This window comes from Ranitomeya imitator, chromosome 1, assembly GCF_032444005.1.
Source record: "Ranitomeya imitator isolate aRanImi1 chromosome 1, aRanImi1.pri, whole genome shotgun sequence".
NCBI classification, from domain to species: domain Eukaryota; kingdom Metazoa; phylum Chordata; class Amphibia; order Anura; family Dendrobatidae; genus Ranitomeya; species Ranitomeya imitator.
In genome coordinates this window covers 224,184,598-224,211,033 of record NC_091282.1, presented here as the reverse complement: position 1 = coordinate 224,211,033, position 26,436 = coordinate 224,184,598, and the positions used below count along the sequence as shown (strand labels likewise).

General features: G+C 48.5%; 1 protein-coding gene across 6 annotated transcripts in view; it reads left to right on the top strand.

Moving 5' to 3' along the window:
• Positions 1 to 26,436, top strand: part of AIFM3 (AIF family member 3) — a 185,243-nt gene that overhangs the window by 62,655 nt on the left and 96,152 nt on the right. For all 6 annotated transcript variants that reach the window (XM_069754117.1, XM_069754136.1, XM_069754106.1 and 3 more), the window contains 4 exons: positions 653 to 739; positions 1,107 to 1,198; positions 23,812 to 23,942; positions 24,517 to 24,632. In XM_069754117.1, the coding sequence (XP_069610218.1) occupies positions 653 to 739; positions 1,107 to 1,198; positions 23,812 to 23,942; positions 24,517 to 24,632 (426 nt within the window). The remainder of the gene's footprint in view (positions 1 to 652; positions 740 to 1,106; positions 1,199 to 23,811; positions 23,943 to 24,516; positions 24,633 to 26,436) is intronic.

The window sequence follows — 26,436 nt, the reverse complement described above, 5'->3', positions numbered from 1 at the left end:
CCTAGTGTAACTCTTTATTAGCTATTAATACAGCCAATTTCTCATTATATTAACAGATCAGGCTTTCTCCTTGGGCCACAACATGGCCGTATGTGGCAAAATATTACTCACACCATTTTAATTAGATAAAATCTGCTTTAGGCTAGGGTCACACCGCCGTAGATTCTCTCATCCGAGAGAATTGGGTCAATTATGCAAATGAAACTCTGATCAAACTCTGATCGGCATTAGATCAGAGTGTCAGCATAGTGACACGATTTTCTCAGATGAGAAGATGGAGAAAAAAAAAGTCTTCATTTTGCCATTTTGCCAGTGCATCGTGTCAGTGCATGGAAACCGGATTGCTGTCAGATATCATCTGAGTTCAGCCCATTGTTTCCCACGCACCTCTAGAGTTGTATGGCTGAGTGAGTGTCAAATATCGAATCAAACTTGGACATGCTGCGATTTTTTTTTTCCTCGGATAGGCTTGGCCCGAGTAAAAAATTGGACTTGCACATGGCCTCATAAAATAACATTGGTCCAAGTGCGAACTGATGTGTAGTCAGATTGCACTCGTACAGAAAATATGGCGGTGTGCCCCTGGCCTTAAATTACATCAAACCATCCCAATGTTGTGTCTTGAACCATCTTATTTTTCGCTCATTTCCAGTCAATGGATTCTCAAGCAGAACAGATTTTCCTTAGATCCAAAGAATTCTTCCATACATATGATATTGAAGTTCTGACTGAAACACAGGTAAGAATTCTTCGATCATTTTAACATATTGTAAAATTAATTTATTTCTATATCTGTAGTTTCGAAATATTTTTATTGTATATCTGTAGTTGTACTTATATCTTCATTGTGTGTCCGTAATTATAATTATACCTTTATTGTATATCTGCCGCTGAAGATGTCTTGTTCCCTGGATAACAGTTTTCATTAATTTTATGGTCAGTATGGAATTTCCATACTAGGTCACAGAGAATGAGATAAGGGAGCACAAATGAGTGATTTAATGTCATATGGACATACCAGATAGGTTTTTTTTTTTAGCCTTCCTTGTTCATTAACTTACACATCAGACTTCTCTTAAATTTACATTGTGCATAATTGATTTCAGGTTGTCAATGTTGACACAAAGAACAAGACAGTTGTTTTCAAGGATGGATTTAGGATGGAGTACAACAAGCTCCTTATCGCCACTGGAAGCACGTGAGTTGAGTTGCTCTATCCAACTACAATTTGTATCAATTAAGTATGCTACTTAGATGTAATCAACGGGAATGAATCATCAGAAAATGAATCAAGTTTATACACTCCTCAACATTGAAATTGCAACACCAGGATGAAAAAGTCATGAATTATATAAATCATAGGATCGATAAACAAGTTAATGGTGTGCATAGGATGAAAAAAATGGAAACAACATTTTCAAAACATCTCAATTTATTCAGTATTATGAGCGCCATGCACAAAAATATGCACACTTACACACCTTAGCATGCTATCAATTAGGTTCTATAAGTATCCAATTTAAATGAAAAAATATAGGTGATACATTTTCTTAAGAGCTTAATATATTGCATCATCTTTATGACACTTTTCACTGTTTGAAAAATAGCTACAGTAGGTGTTCTTCCAAAATGCAAACTAAGCAACATCTGGCTGTGCTGCTGCTTCTGACTTACAGTACTACTGACAGCACCATAGGCAATGCTAGGGTCCTAAAATCTCAGGGGCCTAAGCCTCATAGTACATGTTTCCCCATACAACCTTACCATATAGTATTATGGCCCCACTGTCCCTTATATATAATATGATAGGACCCATAGTCCCTTATTTATAGTATGATGGCCCCCACAGCCCCTTATATATAGTATGATCACACCCAGAACCCATTATACTGCATATAATATGATGGCACCCCAACCGGATAATTTAAACAACAGTAAAGATTAATCACCTAGTCCTGATTCCTGGCACCGCAACCTCTGTCTTTGCTTCTAACTTCTGTGGCGGAAGTACTTTAACTTCTCATATGCCGCAAGCTTATATAGCTCCGTCTTACAGGATGGACAGTAATAGGGAAGGGATATATGCAAAGAGGGGTGCACTGATTGGAAAAGTAAAGAAATAAAGAAAAAAGAGGGGTGTGCTCTACCTAGTCTTTATATGGCAAATACATGAGCAAGAGAAAAAAGATAGCCTAAATGGGGTAGGCACAACCACAAATATGTAAGTATCAAAAGATCCTTTATTATCACCTCACAAATTACCATAAAAACATTTAAAATCCATGAGAAAAACAAGAGGAGGACAACAAGAAATCACACCCCCACTCATAGGTTAAAGTCAACTCCTGAGCCCTGGAACAGTCATAACAACAATGTGAATAACATGAACAATCTATATATATAATTGTCTAAGGGTTTTTCCGTCTGTCTGTCTGTCTGTCTTTCTGTCTGTCTGTCTGTCCTGGAAATCCCGGCTCTCTGATTGGTCGAGGCCGCCAGGCCTCGACCAATCAGAGACCGGCACAGCATCGACGTAGAAATCCCGCGTCTCTGATTGGTCGAGGCCGCCAGGCCTCGACCAATCAGCAACGGGCACAGCGACGATGATGTCATAAAGGACGTAGACATCCCGCGTCTCTGATTGGTCGAGGCCGCCAGGCCTCGACCAATCAGCATTGGGCACAGCGACGATGATGTCATAATGGTTGCCATGGCGACGAAGATGTCATAAAGGTTGCCTCGACCAATCAGCGACGGGCACAGTCTGCCGCAAATTCTGGAATCATCATTGTCCATATACTACGGGGACATGCATATTCTAGAATACCCGATGCGTTAGAATCGGGCCACAATCTAGTCTATATATATAATTGTCTAAGGGTTTTTCTGTCTGTCTGTCTGTCCTGGAAATCCCGGCTCTCTGATTGGTCGAGGCCGCCAGGCCTCGACCAATCAGAGACCGGCACAGCATCGACGTAGAAATCCCACGTCTCTGATTGGTCGAGGCCGCCAGGCCTCGACCAATCAGCAATGGGCACAGTGACGATGATGTCATAATGGTTGCCATGGCGACGATGATATCGTAAAGGTTGCCTCGACCAATCAGCGACGGGCACAGTCTGCCGCGAATTCTGGAATCATCATTGTCCATATATTACGGGGACATGCATATTCTAGAATACCCGATGCATTAGAATCGGGCCACAATCTAGTATTGCATATACAGTTACATGCTAGACCCCTATATGCACCAACACATCAATCCAAGTAGTATAAGTATTCAGCCCTAATAAAGATTTGTATATCAATGGCCCACGGGGATTAAATACCCCTACTAATATATATTGTAAGATAAATGGCCAAAAAGGACACACATTATGATCCAGCAAAAATACGACCTGGATGTTGCTGAGTGGTAGAGTCATAGTCCAGAGTCCCAGGTGCTTGCGGCTGCTGAATAAGTCAAAAGACCCAGAGGTGTGCACAAGAGAATGATCCAAAACAAGGCTCAAAAGGATAAAGTTCCCAGATGGGAAGCCAGGGTATGATAGCCCTAAGGAGAGGGGGGTGTGGAGGACAGGCCCCACGCATATCGCTGCCGCAGCAGCTTCGTTTTTCTCATGTATTTTAAATGTTTTGATGGTAATTTGTGAGGTGATAATAAAGGATCTTTTGATACTTACATATTTGTGGTTGTGCCTACCCCATTTAATCTATCTTTTTTCTCTTGCTCAGTGATAGGGAAGGGAGCTTGAATCTCGAGGTTTTATTATGGAAATGAATTATATTGGTGTCATATGTTGACATCAGCAACAGTTCAAGGCGGCAGTTGCAGCAGATCCGGGGCCCTGAGCAAGAAGTTTGAGCAGATCTTTGTTGCTAGGGATGCCCCTGGACAGCACACCAATCCTGGTTGCACCCTCCATTATTCATCACAATTACACAAGTTTGGCATTTTAGCTGTTTACCAAAACATATTCAAGATACAGTTATATAATCAGTATGAGCTTAAAGTGAAGACTCTACGCTCTCATGTGATGGTATTCTCATCCTAAATGGAGTAAGGGTTTATGAATTATAGCTTTTTTAATATATAGATGCATCTTTTTAAAAGGGACTAAAGGTAATTGAACAATTATCTTAAAGCTTTTTATTTGGCTGCATGGGGCTCTGGAGATGATTCCAGGTGTGGCATTTGCATTTGGAAGCTGTGGCTGTTCTTCCACAACATGCAGTTAAAGGAGTGCTCAATGGAAGTGAAAAAGACCATCATTAGACTGAAAAAAAATGTCTAACTCCATCAGAGAGATATCAGAAATGCTAAGAGTGGCCCAATCAACAGTTTCGTACATTCTGAAAAAAAACAAAACACACTAGTGAACTTGGGAACTCAAAATGGCCTGGATGTTCACAGAAGACAATAGTGGTGGACGACCACAGAATCCTTTCCAAGGCAAAGAAAAACCCCTTGACATCATCCACCCAAGTGAAGAACACTCTCCAGGAATTAGAGCTGTCGCTCTACATAACACCACAATAGCTGCAGCTTTGGAATCTGCTGCCCCACTTACACATACCAAAGCTCGCAAAATAAACAGACAGCCCTGGCACACCAGCCTGACCAAAGAACTGAGGCGAGCTTCCAGGGCTGCTGAGCGCAGATGGAAGAGATCCCACTCCAACAAGCACTTCATCGCATTCAAACAGTCCCTCACTACTTTCAAGACCACACTCGCCACAGCTAAACAAACCTACTTCTCATCTCTCATATCCTCCCTGTCTCACAACCCTAAACAGTTATTCAACACCTTCAATTCTCTCTCCCCAGCACCTCTTCCCTCCCCACTCATCTCAGCTGAAGACTTTGCCTCATTTTTCAAGCAGAAGATTGATAACATCAGAGACAGTTTTGGTAAACAACCCCCAGAGCCCTTCCTCCCAACTTCCCAGCTCTCCACCTCCAAAACCAACGTCTCCACCATTACAGAAGATCGACTCTCCACTAGTGTTGAGCGATACCTTCCGATATATCGCCGATACCGATACCCGATCCCAATGCAAGTCAATGGGACCAAAATATCGGAATTAAAATAAACCCTTTCTTTCCTTGTAGGTTCATTCTACTTGAAGGAAAACAACTAAGAATAATGCAGGATGTATTTGGGGAGGTGGCGGAGACATTAAAGTCATAGAGGTTTAGCCCAATCAAATAGAATAGCATGTTTTTTTTTTTTTTTAAGACGTTCGAAGTGACAAAGATATTGACTATGTAAATTTTTTTTTTATTTTGTCAGATATTGATGTTTCACTATTCCACGCCCTTCCCCTTCTTTCTTCTTTTTTTTTAACTTTTCCCACACTTTCATCTTCATCATCATCAGCATCTTTGACATCAACTTCTTCTTCACCTTATTCATCTTCTTCTTCATCCTTTACCTTTTTTTTTTTTATTACATTCTTCATATTCATTTTATTCAACTATTATTATTCTTCCTATTCTACATATTCATTTTATTCAACTGTTATTATTCTTCCTATTCTACTTCTTTATCATATTCTCATTTGTGACAGGCATTCCCGTAGTTGTTATCTATAAAAGTTGGAAGATTACACCTTCCGTTCTGCCAGTCACAAAAGTTACATTTGTCCGCGTTCAGTTTGGCCTGCAGCATCAAGCTTTATCCAGGGGCACCACGAGGAGGAACGGACTCACCCCCATACACTGCTTAGTCTTCTTCTGCATATAATTTAGATAATATCTTTTGCTCTGATATTAAGTGTTATGCTTAATGTTCTTCTGCTCTTTGTTCTGCAGCCTCTTGTTCTTCTGCTTCTCGGTCTTCCATGTCGTCGTCTCCAGGGTCGTCGTCTCCAGTGTCGTCGTCTCCGCCGTCGTCGTCTCCGCCGTCGTCGTCGTCATCGGGGTGGTCTTTCTGGTCGTCGACGTTAGGGTCTTCAACTTGGAAATGTAGCAGAAGGTACAAGAAGGCTGAGAAAATGCCAAGAACCAGCTAATGGAACTGGAACTCGGATGGCTACCCAAAGGTTCAAGAGCCTATGGAACTACCGAGGACCAGCTGACATTACTGGAACCCGGTTACTAAGCAGGAGGTACCCGTGCTAAAAAGCACTACCAAGGACCGCCTGACGTTGGCGGAACTCGGATACCCAGAAGGAGGCACCTAAGCCAAAGGCTCTGCCCGGAACCAGCTGACGGTACTGGAACCAGGATGGGGAGCAGAAGGTACAAGAGCAAAAGACACTGCCGAGAACCAGCTGACGGTACTGGAACCCGGATGGGTAGCCGAAGGTCCAAGAGCCAATGGAACTACCGAGGACCAGCTGACGTTACTGGAACCCGGTTACTAAGCAGGAGGTACCCGTGCCTGAAAGCACTACCAAGGACCGCCTGACGTTGGCGGAACTCGGATACCCAGAAGGAGGCACCTAAGCCAAAGGCTCTGCCCGGAACCAGCTGACGGTACTGGAACCAGGATGGGGAGCAGAAGGTACAAGAGCAAAAGACACTGCCGAGAACCAGCTGACGGTACTGGAACCCGGATGGGTAGCCGAAGGTCCAAGAGCCAATGGAACTACCGAGGACCAGCTGACGTTACTGGAACCCGGTTACTAAGCAGGAGGTACCCGTGCCTGAAAGCACTACCAAGGACCACCTGACGTTGGTGGAACTTGGATACCCAGAAGGAGGCACCTAAGCCAAAGGCTCTGCCTGGAACCAGCTGACGGTACTGGAACCAGGATGGGGAGCAGAAGGTACAAGAGCAAAAGACACTGCCGAGAACCAGCTGACGGTGCTGGAACCAGGTGTTGGACCCGAAGGCCCACAGGAGAGGAGAGAACAGCTAGGCCGCGAGGCAGCCGCAGTTACCGAACCCCAACAGTCCTACAGGGGGAGCTGGGCCTACTGGCACTACAGAACCAGCCTTGACTACCAATTCATGCAGCCCACATAGGAAGCTCCTAACCTGGAGGCACCCTGGAGTTGGCTAACCCGACCGCAACACGACGGGGCAAGCATAGGCGTCTCAGCGAGTTTGACACAACCCGGAAACAGCTGACGGTGCTGAAACCAGGTTTGGCACGAGGGAGTACCTGTGACAAAAACACTGCCGAGAACCAGCTGGCGGTGCTGGAACCCGGATGCGTTGCCCCAGTGTGCAAGAGCCAATGGCACGACCGAGGACCAGCTGACGGTGCTGGAACCCGGTTACTAAGCTGTAGGTGCCCGCGCTTAAAAGCACTACCGAGGACCGCCAGGCGTTGGCGGAACTCGGATACCCAGGAGGAGGCACCTAAGCCAAAGGCTCGGCCCGGAACCAGCTGACGGTGCTGGAACTAGGTGGTGGACCCGAAGGCCCACAGGAGAGGAGAGAACAGCTAGGCCGCGAGGCAGCCGCAGTTACCGAACCCCAACAGTCCTACAGGGGGAGCTGGGCCTACTGGCACTACAGAACCAGCCTTGACTACCAATTCATGCAGCCCACATAGGAAGCTCCTAAACTGGAGGCACCCTGGAGTTGGCTAACCCGACCGCAACACGACGGGGCAAGCATAGGCGTCTCAGTGAGTTTGACACAACCCGGAAACAGCTGACGGTGCTGAAACCAGGTTTGGCACGAGGGAGTACCTGTGACAAAAACACTGCCGAGAACCAGCTGGCGGTGCTGGAACCCGGATGCGTTGCCCCAGTGTGCAAGAGCCAATGGCACGACCGAGGACCAGCTGACGGTGCTGGAACCCGGTTACTAAGCTGTAGGTGCCCACGCTTAAAAGCACTACCGAGGACCGCCAGGCGTTGGCGGAACTCGGATACCCAGGAGGAGGCACCTAAGCCAAAGGCTCGGCCCGGAACCAGCTGACGGTGCTGGAACCAGGTGGTGGACCCGAAGGCCCACAGGAGAGGAGAGAACAGCTAGGCCGCGAGGCAGCCGCAGTTACCGAACCTCAACAGTCCTACAGGGGGAGCTGGGCCTACTGGCACTACAGAATCAGCCTTGACTACCAATTCATGCAGCCCACATAGGAAGCTCCTAACCTGGAGGCACCCTGGAGTTGGCTAACCCGACCGCAACACGACGGGGCAAGCATAGGCGTCTCAGCGAATTTGACACAACCCGGAAACAGCTGACGGTGCTGAAACCAGGTTTGGCACGAGGTAGTACCTGTGACAAAAACACTGCCGAGAACCAGCTGGCGGTGCTGGAACCCGGATGCGTTGCCCCAGTGTGCAAGAGCCAATGGCACGACCGAGGACCAGCTGACGGTGCTGGAACCCAGTTACTAAGCTGTAGGTGCCCGCGCTTAAAAGCACTACCAAGGACCGCCAGGCGTTGGCGGAACTCGGATACCCAGGAGGAGGCACCTAAGCCAAAGGCTCGGCCCGGAACCAGCTGACGGTGCTGGAACCAGGTGGTGGACCCGAAGGCCCACAGGAGAGGAGAGAACAGCTAGGCCGCGAGGCAGCCGCAGTTACCGAACCCCAACAGTCCTACAGGGGGAGCTGGGCCTACTGGCACTACAGAACCAGCCTTGACTACCAATTCATGCAGCCCACATAGGAAGCTCCTAAACTGGAGGCACCCTGGAGTTGGCTAACCCGACCGCAACACGACGGGGCAAGCATAGGCGTCTCAGTGAACTTGACACAACCCGGAAACAGCTGACGGTGCTGGAACCAGGCTGGGCACGAGGGAGTACCCGTGACAAAAACACTGCCGAGAACCAGCTGGCGGTGCTGGAACCCAGATGCGTTGCCTATTAAAGATTGTCTTCCTAGAGCCCCAACTAGCGGTGCTGGAGCAAGGGGTAAGCAGGGGGAGCAGAGTGTAGGCCAAAGCCTGCACTGGAGGCAGCTTTGTGTCTGCTTTGCGTTTGCAGGAGACTTTGCCAGCTACACAGTGGGGGAACAGCTGGCGTTGCTGAACCCCACTAACACAATGGCGGGTGTTTTTCTCTGTGCAGCTAGCACTTGCGGGCAAAAACTAGCGATGTTAGAGCCCGTGGTGAAGCAGGAGGAGGAGGAGAGGAGCAGAGTGTAGGCCGAAGCCTAGTTGAACCAATTTCAAAGGAAACCTTTAACCCCCCCTCAGGTGTTACAAAGTACAAGAGACACACCTTGTGCAGTATTAATTCTGCACAAGTGAAAGGTTGCTCTATTAATTTGTCTACTTGCACACGCTGAATGAAAGACGTACACAATTTAGCCCATTCTACAGTCAAACTGTAGTGGATGCGTGACTTGGCTTTTTAAGGAGACGCAGCACAGGTGTTCCAAATAACGCCTTGGTGCTTGGCGCAGCTTCCTGAGCGTTGTTATTTGCTGTACAGGAGTCTGCGCTCTTGTGTTATCCCTTGGCAATGCCCTGTTAGCGCTGCCCGTCTTATGACCTCATTTCATGTTGGCCGATGCGGTTAACGATGGCCATAAATCCCAGACCCACAGTGCCTTTTCATAAAGTCACACTGCGGTGCTGGGATTCGTGGCCTTGAGCAGTAAATATTTTGGCCGCTCACACATGTCCTTACACCTGCTTCAGACTGGGCGGCCTCTGCTGATCCCTTCTCGCATGCCGCGGCCATGAGGCTGCACAGTCTGAAGAAGGCGGAAGGAGATGAGTGACGACAGGCGAACATATGCACTGCTCGTGCCCATAAACCACACCCTCGCTGACAAAATAAATAAGAAACCGAGGGGCGTTGTTTGGAGCAGGGCGGACGCACAGGCGCAGCCAGCTAACCAATGATGTCAAAAGACGGGAAGCGCTACCAAGGGTGGTGCTGCGTATCATTAGAAAGGAAAGTCACACCTCAGGGACAGTGGAATGGTCTCAATGAGACACATTTTGTACGTGTTGAGTTCCACGTGGGCAAGTAGAAAAAGTCAGCCACCTTGTACAAATGCAGCAGTACTGCTGTACAAGGTGGCTGTTATACATAGAAACACCTGGGGGTGGGGGGCAGGCTTCCTTCAATTTCAGTTCATGTGCCTGCGTGGCGTTTGCAGGTCACGTTGCCGGCTACACAGCAGGGGAACAGCTGGCATTGCTGAACCCCACTAACACATTGGCTGGTGTTTTTCTCTGTGCAGCTAGCACTTCCGGGCCAAAACTAGTGGTGTTTGAGCCCAGGGGCAGCAGCAGGAGGAGAGGAGCAGAGTGTAGGCCGAAGCCTACACTGGTGGCAGCTTTTGGTCGGTTGTGCCAGTGTGGCTTGTGCTGGACACGATGCCGGCTACACAGCAGGGGAACAGCTGGCGGTGCTGAACCCCACTAACACATTGGCTGGTGTTTTTCTCTGTGCAGCTAGCACTTCAGGGCAAAAACTAGCGGTGTTAGAGCCCAGGGTCAGCAAGAGGAGGAGAGGAGCAGAGTGTAGGCCGAAGCCTAGTTGAACCAATTTCAAAGGTAACCTTTAACCCCCCCTCAGGTGTTGCAAGGTACAAGAGCCACACCTTGAACAGCATTAATGCTGCACAAGTCAAAGGTTGCTCTCTTAATTTTGCTCCTTGCACACGCTGAATAAAACACGTACACTATTTAGCCCATTATACTGTCAAACAGTAGTGGAGGCGTGACTTGTCTTTTTAAGGAGACGCAGCACAGGTGTCCAAAATAACACCTTGGTGCATGGGCGCAGCTTCCTGAGCGTTGTTATTTGCTGTACAGGAGTCTGCGCTCTTGTTATCCCTTGGCCATGCGCTGTGAGCGCTGCCTGTCTTCTTACCTCATTTCATGTTGGCCGGTGCGGTTAGCGATGGCCATGAAACCCAGACCCGCAGTGTCTTTTCTTTAAGTCACACTACGGGGCTGGGATTCGTGACCTTGCGCAGTAAATTTTTTCGCCTGTCACTCATGTCCTTACACCTGCATCAGACTGGGCGGCCTCAGCTGATCCCTTCTCGCTTGCCGCGGCCATGAGGCCGGACAGTCTGAAAAAGGCGGAAGGAGATGAGTTAGGACAGGCGAAGATATGCACTGCTCGTGCCCATCAATCACACCCTCGCAGTCAAAATAAGTAAGACAACGAGGAGCATTGTTTCAGGCAGGGCGGACGCACAGGCGCAACAAGCCAACCAATGATGTCAGAAGACGGGAAGCGCTACCAAGGGGGGTGCTGCGTATCATTAGAAAGGAAAGTCACACCTCAGGGACAGTGGAATGGTCTCAATGAGACACATTTTGTACGTGTTAAGTTCCACGTTGGCAATGAGAAAAAGTCAGCCACCTTGTACAAATACAGCATTACTGCTGTACAAGGTAGCTGTTATACATAGAAACACCTGGGGGTGGGGGGCAGGGTCCCTTTAATTTCAGTTCATGTGCCTGTGTGGCGTTTGCAGGTCACGTTGCCGGCTACACAGCAGGGGAACAGCTGGCGGTGCTGAACCCCACTAACACATTGGCTGGTGTTTTTCTCTGTGCAGCTAGCACTTCCGGGCAAAAACTAGTGGTGTTTGAGCCCAGGGGCAGCAGGAGGAAGAGAGGAGCAGAGTGTAGGCCGAAGCCTGCACTGGTGGCAGCTTTTGTTCTGTTGTGTCAGCGTGGCTTGTGCTGGACACGTTGCCGACTACACAGCAGGGGAACAGCTGGCGGTGCTGAACCCCACTGACACATCAGCTAGTGTTTTTTCTGTGTAGACAACACTTCCAGGTGGCAACTGACAGTGTTGAAACCCAGGGAATCAAAGAGGAGCAGAGTGTAGGCCGAAGACTGCAAGTTGAAAGGGAACCTTTAACCCCCCCCCAGGCATTTGTTGCTGAAAGAGCCATCTTGTACAGCAGTAATACTGCACATGGAAAATGGTGGCTCCGAAAATTATGCTCCTTGCAAACGCTGAAGTACACACTCATATAATGTGTCCCCTCACACCGTCAAACCGTCCCGGAAGTGGGACTTTCCTTTGTAATGTGACACAGCACAGCCGTCATTCCAACCCCCTTGGTGCCGTGCGCCACCTCCTCAACGTTGTTTGGTTCTGTCACGGAGCCCGCGCTGTAATGTTATCCCTTGGCCATGCACAGTTAGCGGTGCCCGTCTTCTGACATCATTTAGGTGTCAGGTTGGCAGTGCCTGTGCGTCCAAGCTGCCCGAGATCCAACCTCGCAGTGTCATCTAATGTAATCCCACTGCGGGCCAGGGATCCATGGGCATGCTCAGTGCATATCATCGCCTCTCACTCACCTCCTTCCTGCTTCTTCAGACTGTGCGGCGTCACGGCCGTGGCATGCTATTAGGGATCAGCTGACGCCGCCTAGTCTGAAGAAGCGTGAAGAAGGGGAGTGAGAGGCTAGTATATGCACTGCGCATGGCCATGGATACCAGGCCCACTGTGGGATCACATTAGACGACACTGCGAGGTGGGATTTCGGGCAGCGTGGACGCACAGGCGCAGCCAGGACGACAACAAATGATGTCAGAGGACGGGCAGCGCAAACTGTGCATGGCCAAGGGATAACATAACAGCGCAGGGTCCATGACGGAATCAAACAACGCTAAGGAGGCAGCGCACGGTGCCAAGGGGGTAGCAATGACGGCTGTGCTGCGTCACATTACAAAGGAAAGTCTCACCTCAGGGACAGTTTGATGGTGTGAGGGGACACATTACATGAGTGTGTAGTTCAGCGTTTGCAAGGAGCATAATTTCAAGAGCGACCTTTTCCTTGTGCAGTATTAGTGCTGCACAAGGTGGCTCTTTCAGTAACAAACGCCTAGGGGGGGGGGGGGTACAGGTCCCCTTACATTTTAGTTGTGCCAGCGTGGCGGTCGCATGACACGTTGCCGGATACACAGCTGGGGATCAGCTGACGTTACTGAGCCCCAATAACAGAGGAGCGACTGTTGACTGTGCAGACAGCACTTCCAGGCACCAACTGGCGGTGTTAGAGCCCAGGGACAGCAGGAGGAGCAGATTGGAGGTATTGCTGCACACACAGCTGGGGATCAGCTGACGTTACTGAACCCCAATAACAGAGGAGCGACTGTTGACTGTGCAGACAGCACTTCCAGGCACCAACTGGCAGTGTTAGAGCCCAGGGACAGCAGGAGGAGCAGATTGGAGGTATTGCCGCACACACAGCTGGGGATCAGCTGATGTTACTGAACCCCAATAACAGAGGAGCGACTGTTGACTGTGCAGACAGCACTTCCAGGCACCAACTGGGGGTGTTAGAGCCCAGGGACAGCAGGAGGAGTAGATTGGAGGTATTGCCGCACACACAGCTGGGGATCAGCTGACGTTACTGAACCCCAATAACAGAGGAGCGACTGTTGACTGTGCAGACAGCACTTCCAGGCACCAACTGGCGGTGTTAGAGGCCAGGGACAGCAGGAGGAGCAGAGGAACAGAGTGTAGGCCGAAGCCTGATTGGAGCAAGTTGAAAGGGAACCTTTAACCCCCCCCCAAGATGTTTGTAGCTGAAAGAGCCATCTTGTGCAGCACTAAGGATGCAAAAGGAAAAGGCTGCTCTTTTAATTATGCTCCTTGCAAACACAGAAGTAAACACTAAAAATGTGTCCCCTTATACCGTAAAACCGTCACGGAGGTGCGAATTTCCTTCGTAATGGGACACAGCACAGCTGTCATTCCTATCCCCTTGGTGCCGTGCGCTGCCTCCTCAGCGTTGTTTTAAGCTGTCACGGAGCCTGCGCTGTTCTGTTATCCCTTGGCCATGCCCAATTAGCGCTGCCTGTCTTCTGACATAATTTGGTGTCAGGCTGTCAGTGCCTCTGCGTCCACGCTGCTCCAGATCCCACCTCGCAGTGTCGTCTAACGTAATCCCACTGCGGGCCTTGGATCCATGGGCATGCACAGTGCATATCCTCGACTCTCACTCCCCTCCTTCCCTCTTCTTCAGACTGTGCGGTGTCACGGCCGTGGCATGCTATTAGGGATCAGCTGACGGCGCACAGTCTAAAGTAGGCGGAGGGAGATGAGCCCGAGGGGAAGATATGTACTGCGCATGCCCATGGATCCAAGGCCCGCAGTGTGATTCAATCAGAAGACACTGCGAGGCGGGATCTCGGGCAGCGCGGCCGCACAGGCGCAGCCAGCCTGACACCAAATTATGTCAGAAGACAGGCAGCGCAAATAGGGCATGGCCAAGGGATAACAGAACAGCGCAGGCTCCGTGACAGCTTAAAACAACGTTGAGGAGGCAGCGCATGGCACCAAGGGGGTAGGAATGACGGCTGTGCTGCGTCACATTACGAAGGAAAGTCCCAGCTCCGGGATGGTATAACGGTATCAGTGAACACATTTTATAAGTGTTAAGTTCTGCGTGTGCAAGGAGCTAAAATAAAAGAGCTACCTTTTCCTTGTGCAGCATTACTGCTGCACAAGATGGCTCTTTCAGTAACAAACGCCGGGAGGGGGGGGGGGACAGGTTCCCTTACATTTAGGTTGTTGTGCCAGCGTGGCGGTCGCAGGACACATTGCCGGCTACACAGCTGGGGATCAGCAGACGTTACTGAAACCCAATAACACTGGGTCGTATGTTTTTACTGTGCAGCCTGCACTTCTGAGCCGCAACTGGCGGTGTTGGAGCCCAGGAATAGCAGTTCAGGTGGTAGAAAGATGAACACATCAGGAGACCTGGATGACACCCAATTACTTAATCAGGCAGAGGAGTGGCAAATTCCTGAGAGATCCAGGCCTGGTTCATTTTCAGGAAAGTAAGCCGGTCAACGTTATCGGAGGATAGTCGCATGCGACGGTCTGTTAGTACACCACCTGCGGCACTAAAGACACGTTCCGATAAGACACTAGCCGCAGGGCAAGCCAGCACCTCCAATGCATACTGGCTTAGCTCTGGCCATGTATCCAGCTTAGAGACCCAAAACTTGAACGGGGAAGAGCCGTCTGGGAGTACAGTAAGAGGGCAAGCCATGTAGTCTGTCACCATCTGACGGAACCGTTGCCTCCTGCTGACTGGAGCCGCCGGTGATGGTGTAGACATTTGGGGCGGGCACACAAAAGTGTGCCAGAGTTGTGCCATACTGGGTTTGCCTTGGGCAGAGGCACTGCTTCTGCTCCCTCTTTGGGCAGAGCCTCCCCCACTGCCTCGACGCACTGAGCTGCTTTGTAAAGCACTAGCAGCACTCCTCTCAGTTGGACTGGAGAAGATGATGGAATTCACCAGTGTGTCGTGGTACTCCCGCAATTTACGCTCCCGGGTCAACGCTGGGATGAGGTTTTGGACGTTGTCCCGGTAGCGAGGATCGAGGAGGGTGAACACCCAATAATCAGGCATGTTGAGAATGTGGTCGATGCGGCGGTCGTTTCTCAGGCACTGCAGCATGAAATCCACCATGTGCTGCAGACTGCCAACTGGCCCAGAAACGCTGTCCCCTGCTTGAGACATGATCTCTGCCCGCTCGTCATCACCCCACCCTCGCTGTACACACTGACCACTGGACAATTGTGTCGCTCCCTCCTCTGGACGGAGCTCTTCCTCCTCCATTGACTCCTCCTCATCCTCCTCACAAAGTGGCCCCTGCGTACCCCTTTGTGAGGAACCACGTGGCGCTGACTCTCCAGAAGCTGATGGAAAAGGTGACTCCTCATCCTCCACCTCTTCCACAACATCATCCCTTAACCCTTGCAAAGTTTGCTGAAGCAGGCAGATAAGGGGGACAGTCATGCTGACTAGTGCATCATCTGCACTTGCCATCCGCGTGGAATAATCAAAAGGACGCAAAACCTGGCAGACGTCCTTCATAGTGGCCCACTCTGTGGTTGTGAAGTCTGATCGGCGCTGACTGCGACTTCTTTGCGCCTGATGCAGCTGGTACTCCATAACTGCTTGCTGCTGCTCACACAACCGCTCCAACATATGTAACGTGGAATTCCACCGGGTAGGTAGGTCACATATGATGCGGTGTTCCGGAAGGCGGAATCGGCGCTGCAGAGCAGCAATGCGGGATCTTGCCAAGCTGGAACGCCGCAAGTGAGCACACTCTAGGCGGACCTTGTGCAGCAGGGCATCAAGATCCGGATAGTCCCTCAGAAAACTCTGCACAACTAAATTGAGCACATGTGCCAGACATGGGATGTGAGTGAGGTTGCCAAGGGCCAAAGCTGCCACCAGATTTCGGCCATTGTCACACACTACCATGCCTGGCTGGAGATTCGCTGGCAGTAACCACACATCGCTCTCCTGCTTGATGGCATTCCAGAGCTCCTGCGCTGTGTGGCTTCGATTCCCCAATGAAACTAGTTTCAAGACGGCCTGCTGACGTTTGGCCACGGCTGTGCTCATGTCGGTCATAGGTAAACGTTCACGGGTCCATGTGGTGGTGGACTGTGACGGATCCTGCAGAGATGATTCTGAGGAACTTGTGTAAGAGGAGGAGTCAATGCGTACAGACTGGATTCCTGCAATCCTTGGAGTGGGCAGGACACGTCCTGCGCCACTCGCACGATCTGTACCTGGCTCAACAACATTAACCCAATGGGCAGTGAGGGAAACGTATCGCCCCTGTCAATGCTGACTGGTCCACGCATCGGTGGTGAGGTGGACCTTGCTACTGACGGCGTTCAGTAGCGCATGTTTTATGTTTCCCTCAACATGCCTGTGCAGGGCAGGGACAGCTTGCCTGCTGAAGTAAAAGCGGCTGGGCACCTTGTACTGTGGGACTGCCAATGCCATCAAGTCACGGAAGCTGTCAGTCTCCACCAGCCTGAATGAGAGCATTTCCAGGGACAACAGTTTGGCAATGCCTGCATTCAGAGCCTGTGCTCGGGGGTGGTTGGCTGAGAATGCCCGCCTTTTCTCCCATGCCTGTACTACCGATGGCTGTAGAGTAGACTGGGAGTGTGAGGATGACTGGGAAGGTGGTGCTGTGGGTGGAATTACACAAGGTCTCTGGACAACAGTGCCAGAGGTTCTTCCATGGCGATCCTGGGAGGAAGCCAAACCAGCTGTGCGTGAGCTGGAGGAAGAGGCAACACGAGCTGAAGAGGTGGTAGCTGCCGCTGTTGGTTGGCCTACATCTTCAGTGTGTTTCTGTAACTCCACCGCGTGCCTGGTCCGCACATGTTTCCACATATTTGTGGTATTGAGGTTGCTGACATTTTTCCCTCTTTTTACTTTCTGATGACACAGCTTGCATTTGACAAAACAAATGTCATCTGCAACTGTGTCAAAAAAGGACCCGGCACTGCAAGTCTTGGGAGCGCCCTTTTTGGCTTTGGAAAGAGACAGGCTCCTAACGGGTGCCAAAGTGGAGGCTACAGGCTCCGCAGTCTTCCCCCTCCCTCTCCCTCTTTGGCCCGTAAGGGGAATCTCTTCCTCAGAGCTGCTCCCACCACCTTCCTGTTCCTCACGCCACGATGGGTCAACGACCTCATCATCTCCACTACCCTCTGCCACCAACTGCCCCTCCTGGGTAGTCCCGGCAGCACAGTACGCACCAGAAAGCGTCACCTGAGTTTCATCATCAGATGCGTACTGCGCTGTGGTCACCGGAGGCACTGGCCCACCCGCCTCTTCAGAGTCAGAGAGACAAAGCTGTTGGGCATCACTGCACACTGCCTCTTCTTCCATTTCTCCAATGCTGCTTGGCTGGCCCCCTGTTTCCAAGCCAAGAGATTCAGAGAACAGAAGTAGAGACGGCTCCTGTCCTGGGATCTCTGACTGCCTGGCCAATTTGGCAGGTGGTGAAGAGACAGATGGCTGCTCTCCAGTGCTCTGTGCCTGAGAGGATGTGGCACTAACTGAAGTCGATGCCGAGGCGTTAGCTGCCATCCACCCGACAACGGCTTCAATTTGGTCTTCACACAGCAGCGGTGCACGGCGCTCTCCGACAAAGCTGCGCATGAAGGACTGTTCCCTGCTGAAACTGAGTGACGACGAGTCACCGGTGCCCGCAGCAGGCACAGAATCACCACGTCCTCTCCCTGCTCCGCGCCCACGTGCCTTACTCCCTGCCCTCTTCATCTTGGTTGACAGATAAAGATAAGCAGAAAAGTACTAAGGCCTTAGTGTGCTTATTCCTGAAATGCTCCTCCTAACAGGTGTAAGAAACACTAATGTTGTAAAGTGTGGACTAAACTTTATTATTTTTCAAATGTGGCCTACACAAGTGTTAAGTTGTGTTTGGTGAACTTTCCTTTTTTTTCTTTCTGCAGATCGGACTACAGAGCAAGTTTAACTCACACGGGGACCGTGCAGACAGCCGTAAACGGCGCTGCAAGGCCCAAAAACCCTCCTCTAGGTTATCCTATGTAGTGTTTTTCCACTATTTAGCTGGAGACGGGTGGAAAGACACTAATAGGAATTTTTTTTTTTAAATTTTAAACAGGCTGCACTATTTGAAAAAAAGGGAAATTTTTTTTCAAGGTATGAGGCAGTAACGCACCCTGAGCTGAATCCAACCGGCTATGGCTGCACACAGACTACAGGGCGAGCTGCGCTCACACAGAGACCGTGCAGACAGCCGTAAACGGCGCTGCAAGGCCCAAAAAAACCCCTCTAGGTTATCCTATGTAGTGTTTTTCCACAATTTAGCTGGAGACGGGTGGAAAAACACTAATAGGAATTTTTTTTTTTAAATTTTAAACAGGCTGTACTATTTGAAAAAAAGGAAATTTTTTTTCAAGGTATGAGGCAGTAACGCACCCTGAGCTGAATCCAACTGGCTATGGCTGCACACAGACTACAGGGCGAGCTGCGCTCACACAGAGACCGTGCAGACAGCCGTAAATGGCGCTGCAAGGCCCAAAAAAACCCCTCTAGGTTATCCTATGTAGTGTTTTTCCACAATTTAGCTGGAGACGGGTGGAAAAACACTAATAGGAATTTTTTTTTAAAAATTTTTAACAGCCTGCACTATTTGAAAAAAAGGGAAATTTTTTTCAAGGTATGAGGCAGTAACGAACCCTGAGCTGAATCCAACCGGCTATGGCTGCACACAGACTACAGGGCGAGCTGGGCTCACACGGAGACCGTGCAGACAGCCGTAAACGGCGCTGCAAGGCCCAAAAAAACCCCTCTAGGTTATCCTATGTAGTGTTTTTCCACAATTTAGCTGGAGACGGGTGGAAAGACACTAATAGGAAATTTGAGAAAAAATGTGCAGCAGGCTGCACTATGAGCAAAAAAGGACAACTGTGTGAGGCAGTGTGAACCCCCCTGAGCTGAATACAACCGGGTATATGGCTGCACACAGACTACAGAGTGAGCTGCACACACACACACACAGAGACCTTGCAGAACGCTGTTAAAACAGCGCTGCAAGGCAAGAGCAAGGTGAACAGTGAAGAACACACAGCGTTTTGCTAAATTAGCCTTGGGAAAGGAAAATAAAGCAATTAGCTATCTCAACTGGCCCTCAGTTAGAACACAGCGTCCAGTCCCTAACTGAAATCACAGCAGAGTGAGCGCAAAATGGCGGCAGCTTTTTTTATAGTGCAGAGTGACATCATTTCAGCAGCCAATCACAGCCTTGCCAGTACTTACATGCCCACCATGCTAAACAGGATGTGCCCACACTTCCATTCATTCCTCATTGGCTGCTGCGTTCAGTTTGAATTCTGGGAACTTCCGATTCCGGTATCCGATACGCGGGAAGTATCGGAATTCGGTATCGGAATTCCGATACCGCAAATATCGGCCGATACCCAATACTTGCGGTATCGGAATGCTCAACACTACTCTCCACTCTACTCTCAAGATCACATCTCACCACCTGTGCACTTGACCCGATCCCATCCCACTTCATCCCAAACCTCACCACAGTCTTCATCCCAACCTTCACCCATCTCTTCAACCTATCACTAACAACTGGTGTTTTCCCCTCAAGCTTTAAACATGCCTCCATCACACCTATCCTCAAAAAGCCCTCTCTTGACCCATCCTCTGTATCTAGCTATCGCCCTATATCACTTCTCCCCTATGCCTCCAAGCTACTGGAACAACACGTCTACCTTGAACTGTCCTCCCATCTCTCTTCTTGCTCCCTCTTTGACCACTTACAATCTGGCTTCTGGTCACACCACTCCACTGAAACTGCCCTTACTAAGGTCACCAATGACCTCTTAACCGGCAAGAGCAAGCGACACTACTCTGTCCTCCTCCTCCTGGACCTGTCGGCTGCCTTTGACACAGTGGACCATTCCCTATTATTACAGACCCTCTCATCCCTTGGCATCACAGACTTGGCCCTATCCTGGATCTCATCATACCTAACAGACCGGACATTCACACACCACCTCCTTACCTCGCCCCCTATCTGTCGGAGTCCCACAAGGTTCAGTCTTAGGGCCCATGCTCTTCTCCATTTACACCTTTGGCCTGGGACAGCTCATAGAATCTCATGGCTTTCAGTATCATCACTATGCTGATGACACACAGATCTACATCTCTGGACCAGATATCACCTCCCTTCTAACCAGAATCCCTCAATGTTTGTCCACTATTTCATCCTTCTTCTCCGCTCGATTTCTGAAACTTAACATGGACAAAACAGAATTCATCATCTTTCCCCCATCTCATGTGACCCCCCCAATGAACCTATCCATTACAGTAAATGGCTGCCCACTCTCCCCAGTCCCACAAGCTCACTGCCTCGGGGTAATCCTTGACCCTGATCTCTCCTTCAAATCACATATCCATGCCCTTTCCACTTCCTGCCGACTTCACCTAAAAAGTATTTCATGAATCCATTCATTCCTCAACCAAGAATCTGCAAAAACCCTGGTCCATGCCCTCATCATCTCTCGCCTTGACTACTGCAACCTCCTGCTCTGTGGCCTCCCCTCGAACACTCTTGCACCCCTGCAATCTATTCTAAACTCTGCTGCCCGACTAATCCACCTGTCCCCCCGCTATTCCCCAGCTTCTCCCCTCTGTCAATCCATTCACTGGCTCCCATTGCCCAGAGTCTCCAGTACAAAACCCTAACCATGACATACAAAGCCATCCACAGCCTGTCTCCTCCATACATCTGTGACCTCGTCTCCCAGTACTTTCCTGCACGCAACCTCCAATCCTCACAAGATCTCTTTCTCTATTCCCCTCTTATCTCCTCTTCCCACAATCACATACAAGATTTCTCTCGAGCATCACCCCTACTCTGGAACGCTCTACCACAACATATTAGACTCTCACCTACCATCGAAACCTTCAAAAAGAGCCTGAAGACCCACCTCTTCCGACAAGCCTACAACCTGCAGTAACCACCCATCGACCAAACCGCTGCATGACCAGCTCTACCCTCGCCTACTGTATTCTCACCCATCCCTTGTAGGTTGTGAGCCTGCGCGGGTAGGGTCCTCTCTCCTCCTGTACCAGTTATGACTTGCATTGTTTAAGATTATTGTACTTGTTTTTATTATGTATACCCCTTCTCACATGTAAAGCGCCATGGAATAAATGGCGCTATAACAATAAATAATAATAATAATAATTAGGTGTTTCATTATCTACTGTATTTTGTGGATTATAAGGCGCACCAGATTATAAGGCACATCCCAAATTTGGAGGAGAAAAATAGGAAAAAAACTTTTTTTTTAATAAAATGGTGGTGCTTCTTATAAGCCATGCATCTTATTGCTTACCGGTGAAGTAGGGTCCCAGAGTTGCTGCTGGATGCAAGAGTGAAGTGTTGCTGCCGGCCGCAGGTCGGGATGAAGAGGTGGTCGGATGTGCGGCGCGCCGCTGCTGGTGTTCGGTGCTGTGGGGGCTCTGCTGACATTTTGTGAAAGCCCAGAGCCCCTGCAGTTACATTGTTTTCTATGTGGTGGACTCTGGGAAAATATCTGCCGGGGCGGCGCATGCGCAGGTGGAGATCTTGGCAGCAAGCTCTTGGGAGACGAGATCTCAGGGCTGAGCCCCCGCAGCACCGAACACCCGCAGTGGTGCGCAACACATCCAAACACCCCCTCATCCCAGCCTGCGGCAACGCTCCACCCTTGCCTCCTCCAGCAGCGACCCACATCCTCTGTAAAACATGGTGGAGGCAGTGTGATGGCATGGGTATGCATGGCTTCCAACTGTATTGGGTCACTAGTGTTTCTTGATGATGTGACTGAATAAAGAAGCAGTCGAATGAATTCTGAAGTTTACAGGGCTATACTTTCTGCTCAGATTCAACCAAATGCAGCAAGGTTGATTGGACGGCACCTCACAGTACAGATGGACAATGACCCAAGACATACTGCGAAAGGAACCCAGGAGTTTTTTATAGCAAAGAAATCGAATATTCTGCAATCACCAGATCTCAAGTCCCATCGAGCATGCATTTCATATGCTTAAGACAATACTTAAGGCAGAAAGACCCACAAACAATCAACAACTGAAATCAGCTACAGTAAGGGTCTGTTTCCACGATCAGGAAACGCTGCGTGTCTGACGCTGCATAGAGCCGCAGCGTCAGACACGCAGCGTCCAGATGTTACAGCATAGTGGAGGGGATTTAATGAAATCCCGTCTCCACTATGCGTGGTAACACGCACGTGGCGGCCCTGCGACTCCGGACATGCTGCGCGTCTTTTCAGATCGCAGCATGTCCGTATATCTTGCGGCGACGCTGCGTCGCCGCAAGATATAGCACAGGGCCCTATGGTGGGGAGCGATGATGCCGGATGTGTGCTGTGAACACATCCGGCATCATCGCGTCTCCAGAAGGGGGCGGGGCTTACCGCAGAGCGGCTAAGCCGCTCCGACGATACCGCCGGCTATCCTGATCGTGGACACGCAGCCTAAAAGTCTTTCAAAGAAACACAAAGGAGGAAACCCAGCGATTTGTGACGTCCATGGCTTCAGGCAGTCATTGCCTGCAAAGGATTCTCCACAAAGTATTAAATATTTTATTTATGATAAAGTTAAAGGGAAGCTATCACCTCATATTTCGTATATAAACTGCGGCCACCACCACCAGGGGCTTATCTACAGCATTCTGTAATGATGTTGATAAGCCCCCGATGTTACCTGAAAGATAAGAAAGATTAGATTATACTCACTCAGGGGCGGTCCCGCTGCTGTCCGATGGGCATCTGGGTGCAGCTCCTCTCATCTTCATACGATGTCGTCCTCTTCTTTGCTTCCTGTCGCGGCTCCTGCGCAGACGTACTTTATCTGTCCTGTTGAGGGCAGCGTAAAGTACTGCAGTGCGGGCCTCTCTGACCTTTCCCGGCGCCTGCGCACTGCAATACTTTGCTCTGCCCTTAACAGGACAGATAAAGTATGCGTGTTCGAGCGTGCCCAAGATACTCGGATAACACCCGAACATGTTCGGATAACACGTTATAAGAGTACGTTCGCTCGTCACTAATTATGAGGACGGAGCTTTAATCCGGCATGTGTTACTGGGAGGGACACTCACACATAAAGTAGTAACATAGACCCTCATTAGTGTGCTGGTCACATATTTTTGTCAGTGCAGTACTGTTCATAAAATCTCTTTTTATTGGCTGCAGTAAGAGCTGAACAGTCCTCCTACTCATGAGCATCAGGTTTGCCACTTGCTGTATATATGTGGAAAAAAATGTTAATCAAGGCTGAAGGGCAAGATAAGCCCATAGCTCATGAATGTTGGGAACTCAAAAGGGGGTATATTACATTGATGTGACACAAGTTTTGGCATGCACTGCAGTTAATGAACTGTGAGTTTATGAAAACTACTGCACCAACAAGGGTAAATCACTCAGTGCTAAAAAAACAGGGTCTACGCCACTAAATATGCTGCCCTCAAACAGGACAGCAACAACTGGTGTCAGATTGAATTTAAGCTATGAAAGGGAGACATATGTAAAGTATATGTGAAAAGATTATAACAAGTTGATATTTTACAGTCCCAAGACTCTTACCTGTAAAGGAAAAGAACTGGATAATGTATTCACAATAAGAACGCCTGAAGATGCAAACAGGGTGGTGAAACTGGCAACTAGCAGGAATGCTGTGATTGTGGGTGCTTCTTTCTTAGGTAAGCTTTAAAATGAAATATATAATATTAACACATGCTGAACATGTCAGGAGCTTTCTTAGGGATACCAAACTGAGTACATTGCGGTGTTGAGTAGTAAAGACTAAACAAACCCTCATACCTGCAAATGGATTTTCCATAAGTGAAAAAAATCAACTTTAGATACTTTGCAAGTGCAGAAAGGGAAGGTTGATTCCCGCTAGTACATCTGTCCTCTGCATTTTCCTCTGCCCAGCACAAATGATTTCTGCCTTTGCCATTTTGCTGTTGCTTTATACAAGTGCACAACAAATGAGCTGCCCATTTAGATTCAACAATTGTCAGGTATATGCATTGTGACATTTAGCAAGGGGTTAAATTTCATTTCTACCCATATTTTAATATATGCTTTGTTTAACTACAAATGTGAATTTCTGATATATGAGCAAATAGAAATGTATCGGTCAACATAGTCTATCTAGTGACAGTGAAAGTTTTTTAGACCCTTTCTAATCTAGTATATTAATTGTGTCAACCTGTATATCCATTAACTTGTATGTAATGATTTTTATATAAATGTATCTCTATCTATTAGGCATGGAAGTCGCGGCCTATCTTTGTGAAAAAGCTCATTCTGTGTCTGTGGTAGAACTGGAGAACATTCCCTTTAAGAAATTTTTAGGCGAAAAGGTTGGCCATGCAATTATGAAGGTACACTAATAATAAAAATATTTAAGGGGTTTTCCATAAATGACATTTTTTGACCCCATAAGCTTCAAATGTTTGAAAATAACCTTCCTCTGCTCCCACGCCGTCTCTTTTATTGACAGGCTGAAGTGATGTTATTATATATACAGCACAATTGACTACAACAGCTAATCACTGAGCTCAGCAGCAGTGGGAGAAACTGAGTTCAGTGATTGAAAGGTCCTTCTGCAGGTCTTGCGTCTGCCCCATCCACATAAACGCGCACATTTTCATGCAAATATACACATGATAATACATTATACACACACTGACACATTATGCGTAGCGATGAGAGGACCAGTGGAAATGCGGGTTTGTCGGGTTCGGCCGAACTTTTGTCCAAATTTCGGTTTGGGTACCAGAACTTGACCCCAGACCCGAACCCCATATAAATATCAAAATACTGACTATCCACAGAAAACTGATGTGTACAGGTGCATACTAAGAGTAGCCACCTCCATACATAACTAACAAATAAAGTTGCACTCTGTAGCATGTAAACATGAAATATATGAAATTTGAATTGCATTACTGCTATAGAAAATAGTAAAAAACAAATTACTTAGCATATAATTTGGCCAATTCATGCATGCCCAGCAACCTTCTTTGATAGGAACCTATCCTAAAGTGATTCCTCTCCTAGGCTGATGCCTACATTTATATGGGTAGGTAGGATCCTGATGTAATTAAAACTGTCTTGGGCTGATGGGTGGAGTGCTCAGTTAGAGAGCCTATGTATAATTATCAAAAGACTGACCGTTACTTCCAAACAGAAACTGGTGTGCACAGGTGCATACTAAGAGGAGCCATCTCCGTACATAACTAGCACATAAGATGCACTCTGTAGTTCTATAGAATGTAAACACCAAATATATGAAATTTGAAATGCATTACTGCTCTAGAACTCCATATAAGTCACTGAGGACCAGAACTTTGGTGCTGTAAAATAGTCATATTAATCTTTAGGGGGCTGAAAAAGGAAGCAAAATGGGGATAAAAGCAGGACAATTGTCCTGCAAACAAACATGGATAGGGAAATGACTTAAAATAACATAGAATAAAAAAAAAAAAAATAATCTTTAACCTGGAGGTGGAGGTTCAAGTGGAGCAATGCCTTGAGTATGTATTTTACTGTGCTTGTTAATAAATAAATAAATGAATGAATGAATGAATGAAAAAAGCGGCGTGGGGTTCCCCCTATTTTTAATAACCAGCCAAGGGAAAGCAGACAGCAGTGAGCTGGTCTTATTATCCTGGGAAAGGGCCAATATCCATGGACCTTACCAGCCTATTAATTTCAGCCTCCAACTGTCTGCTTTGCCTTTGCTTATTATTAAAAATGTAGGGACCCCCCAAAAATGACGTGGGGTCTCCTCTAATTTAATAACCAGCTAAGGCAAAGTAGACAGCTGCGGGTTGATATTAGTAGGCTTAGAAGGATATTGGCCCCATCCCAGCCTAATAAGACCAGCCCTCATCAACCCCAGACGTGGCGCATCCATTAGATGCACCAATTCTGGCGCTTAGTGCTGGATCTTCCCTATTGCCCTTGTGCAGTGGCAATTGAGGTAATGGGATTGTGGAGTTGATGGCAGGTAAGTAATGGAGAGGCATTTGTCAGGCACCCCCATTACTAACCTAGTAGTCAAAAGAAATAAACACACACAAAAAAAATCCTTATTTGTATAAAACTCCTGAACAATTTCCTTCTTTCACCCCTTTATTAAAAAAAAACCCCACACCAGTCTGCCGTAGTCCACATGGAGGT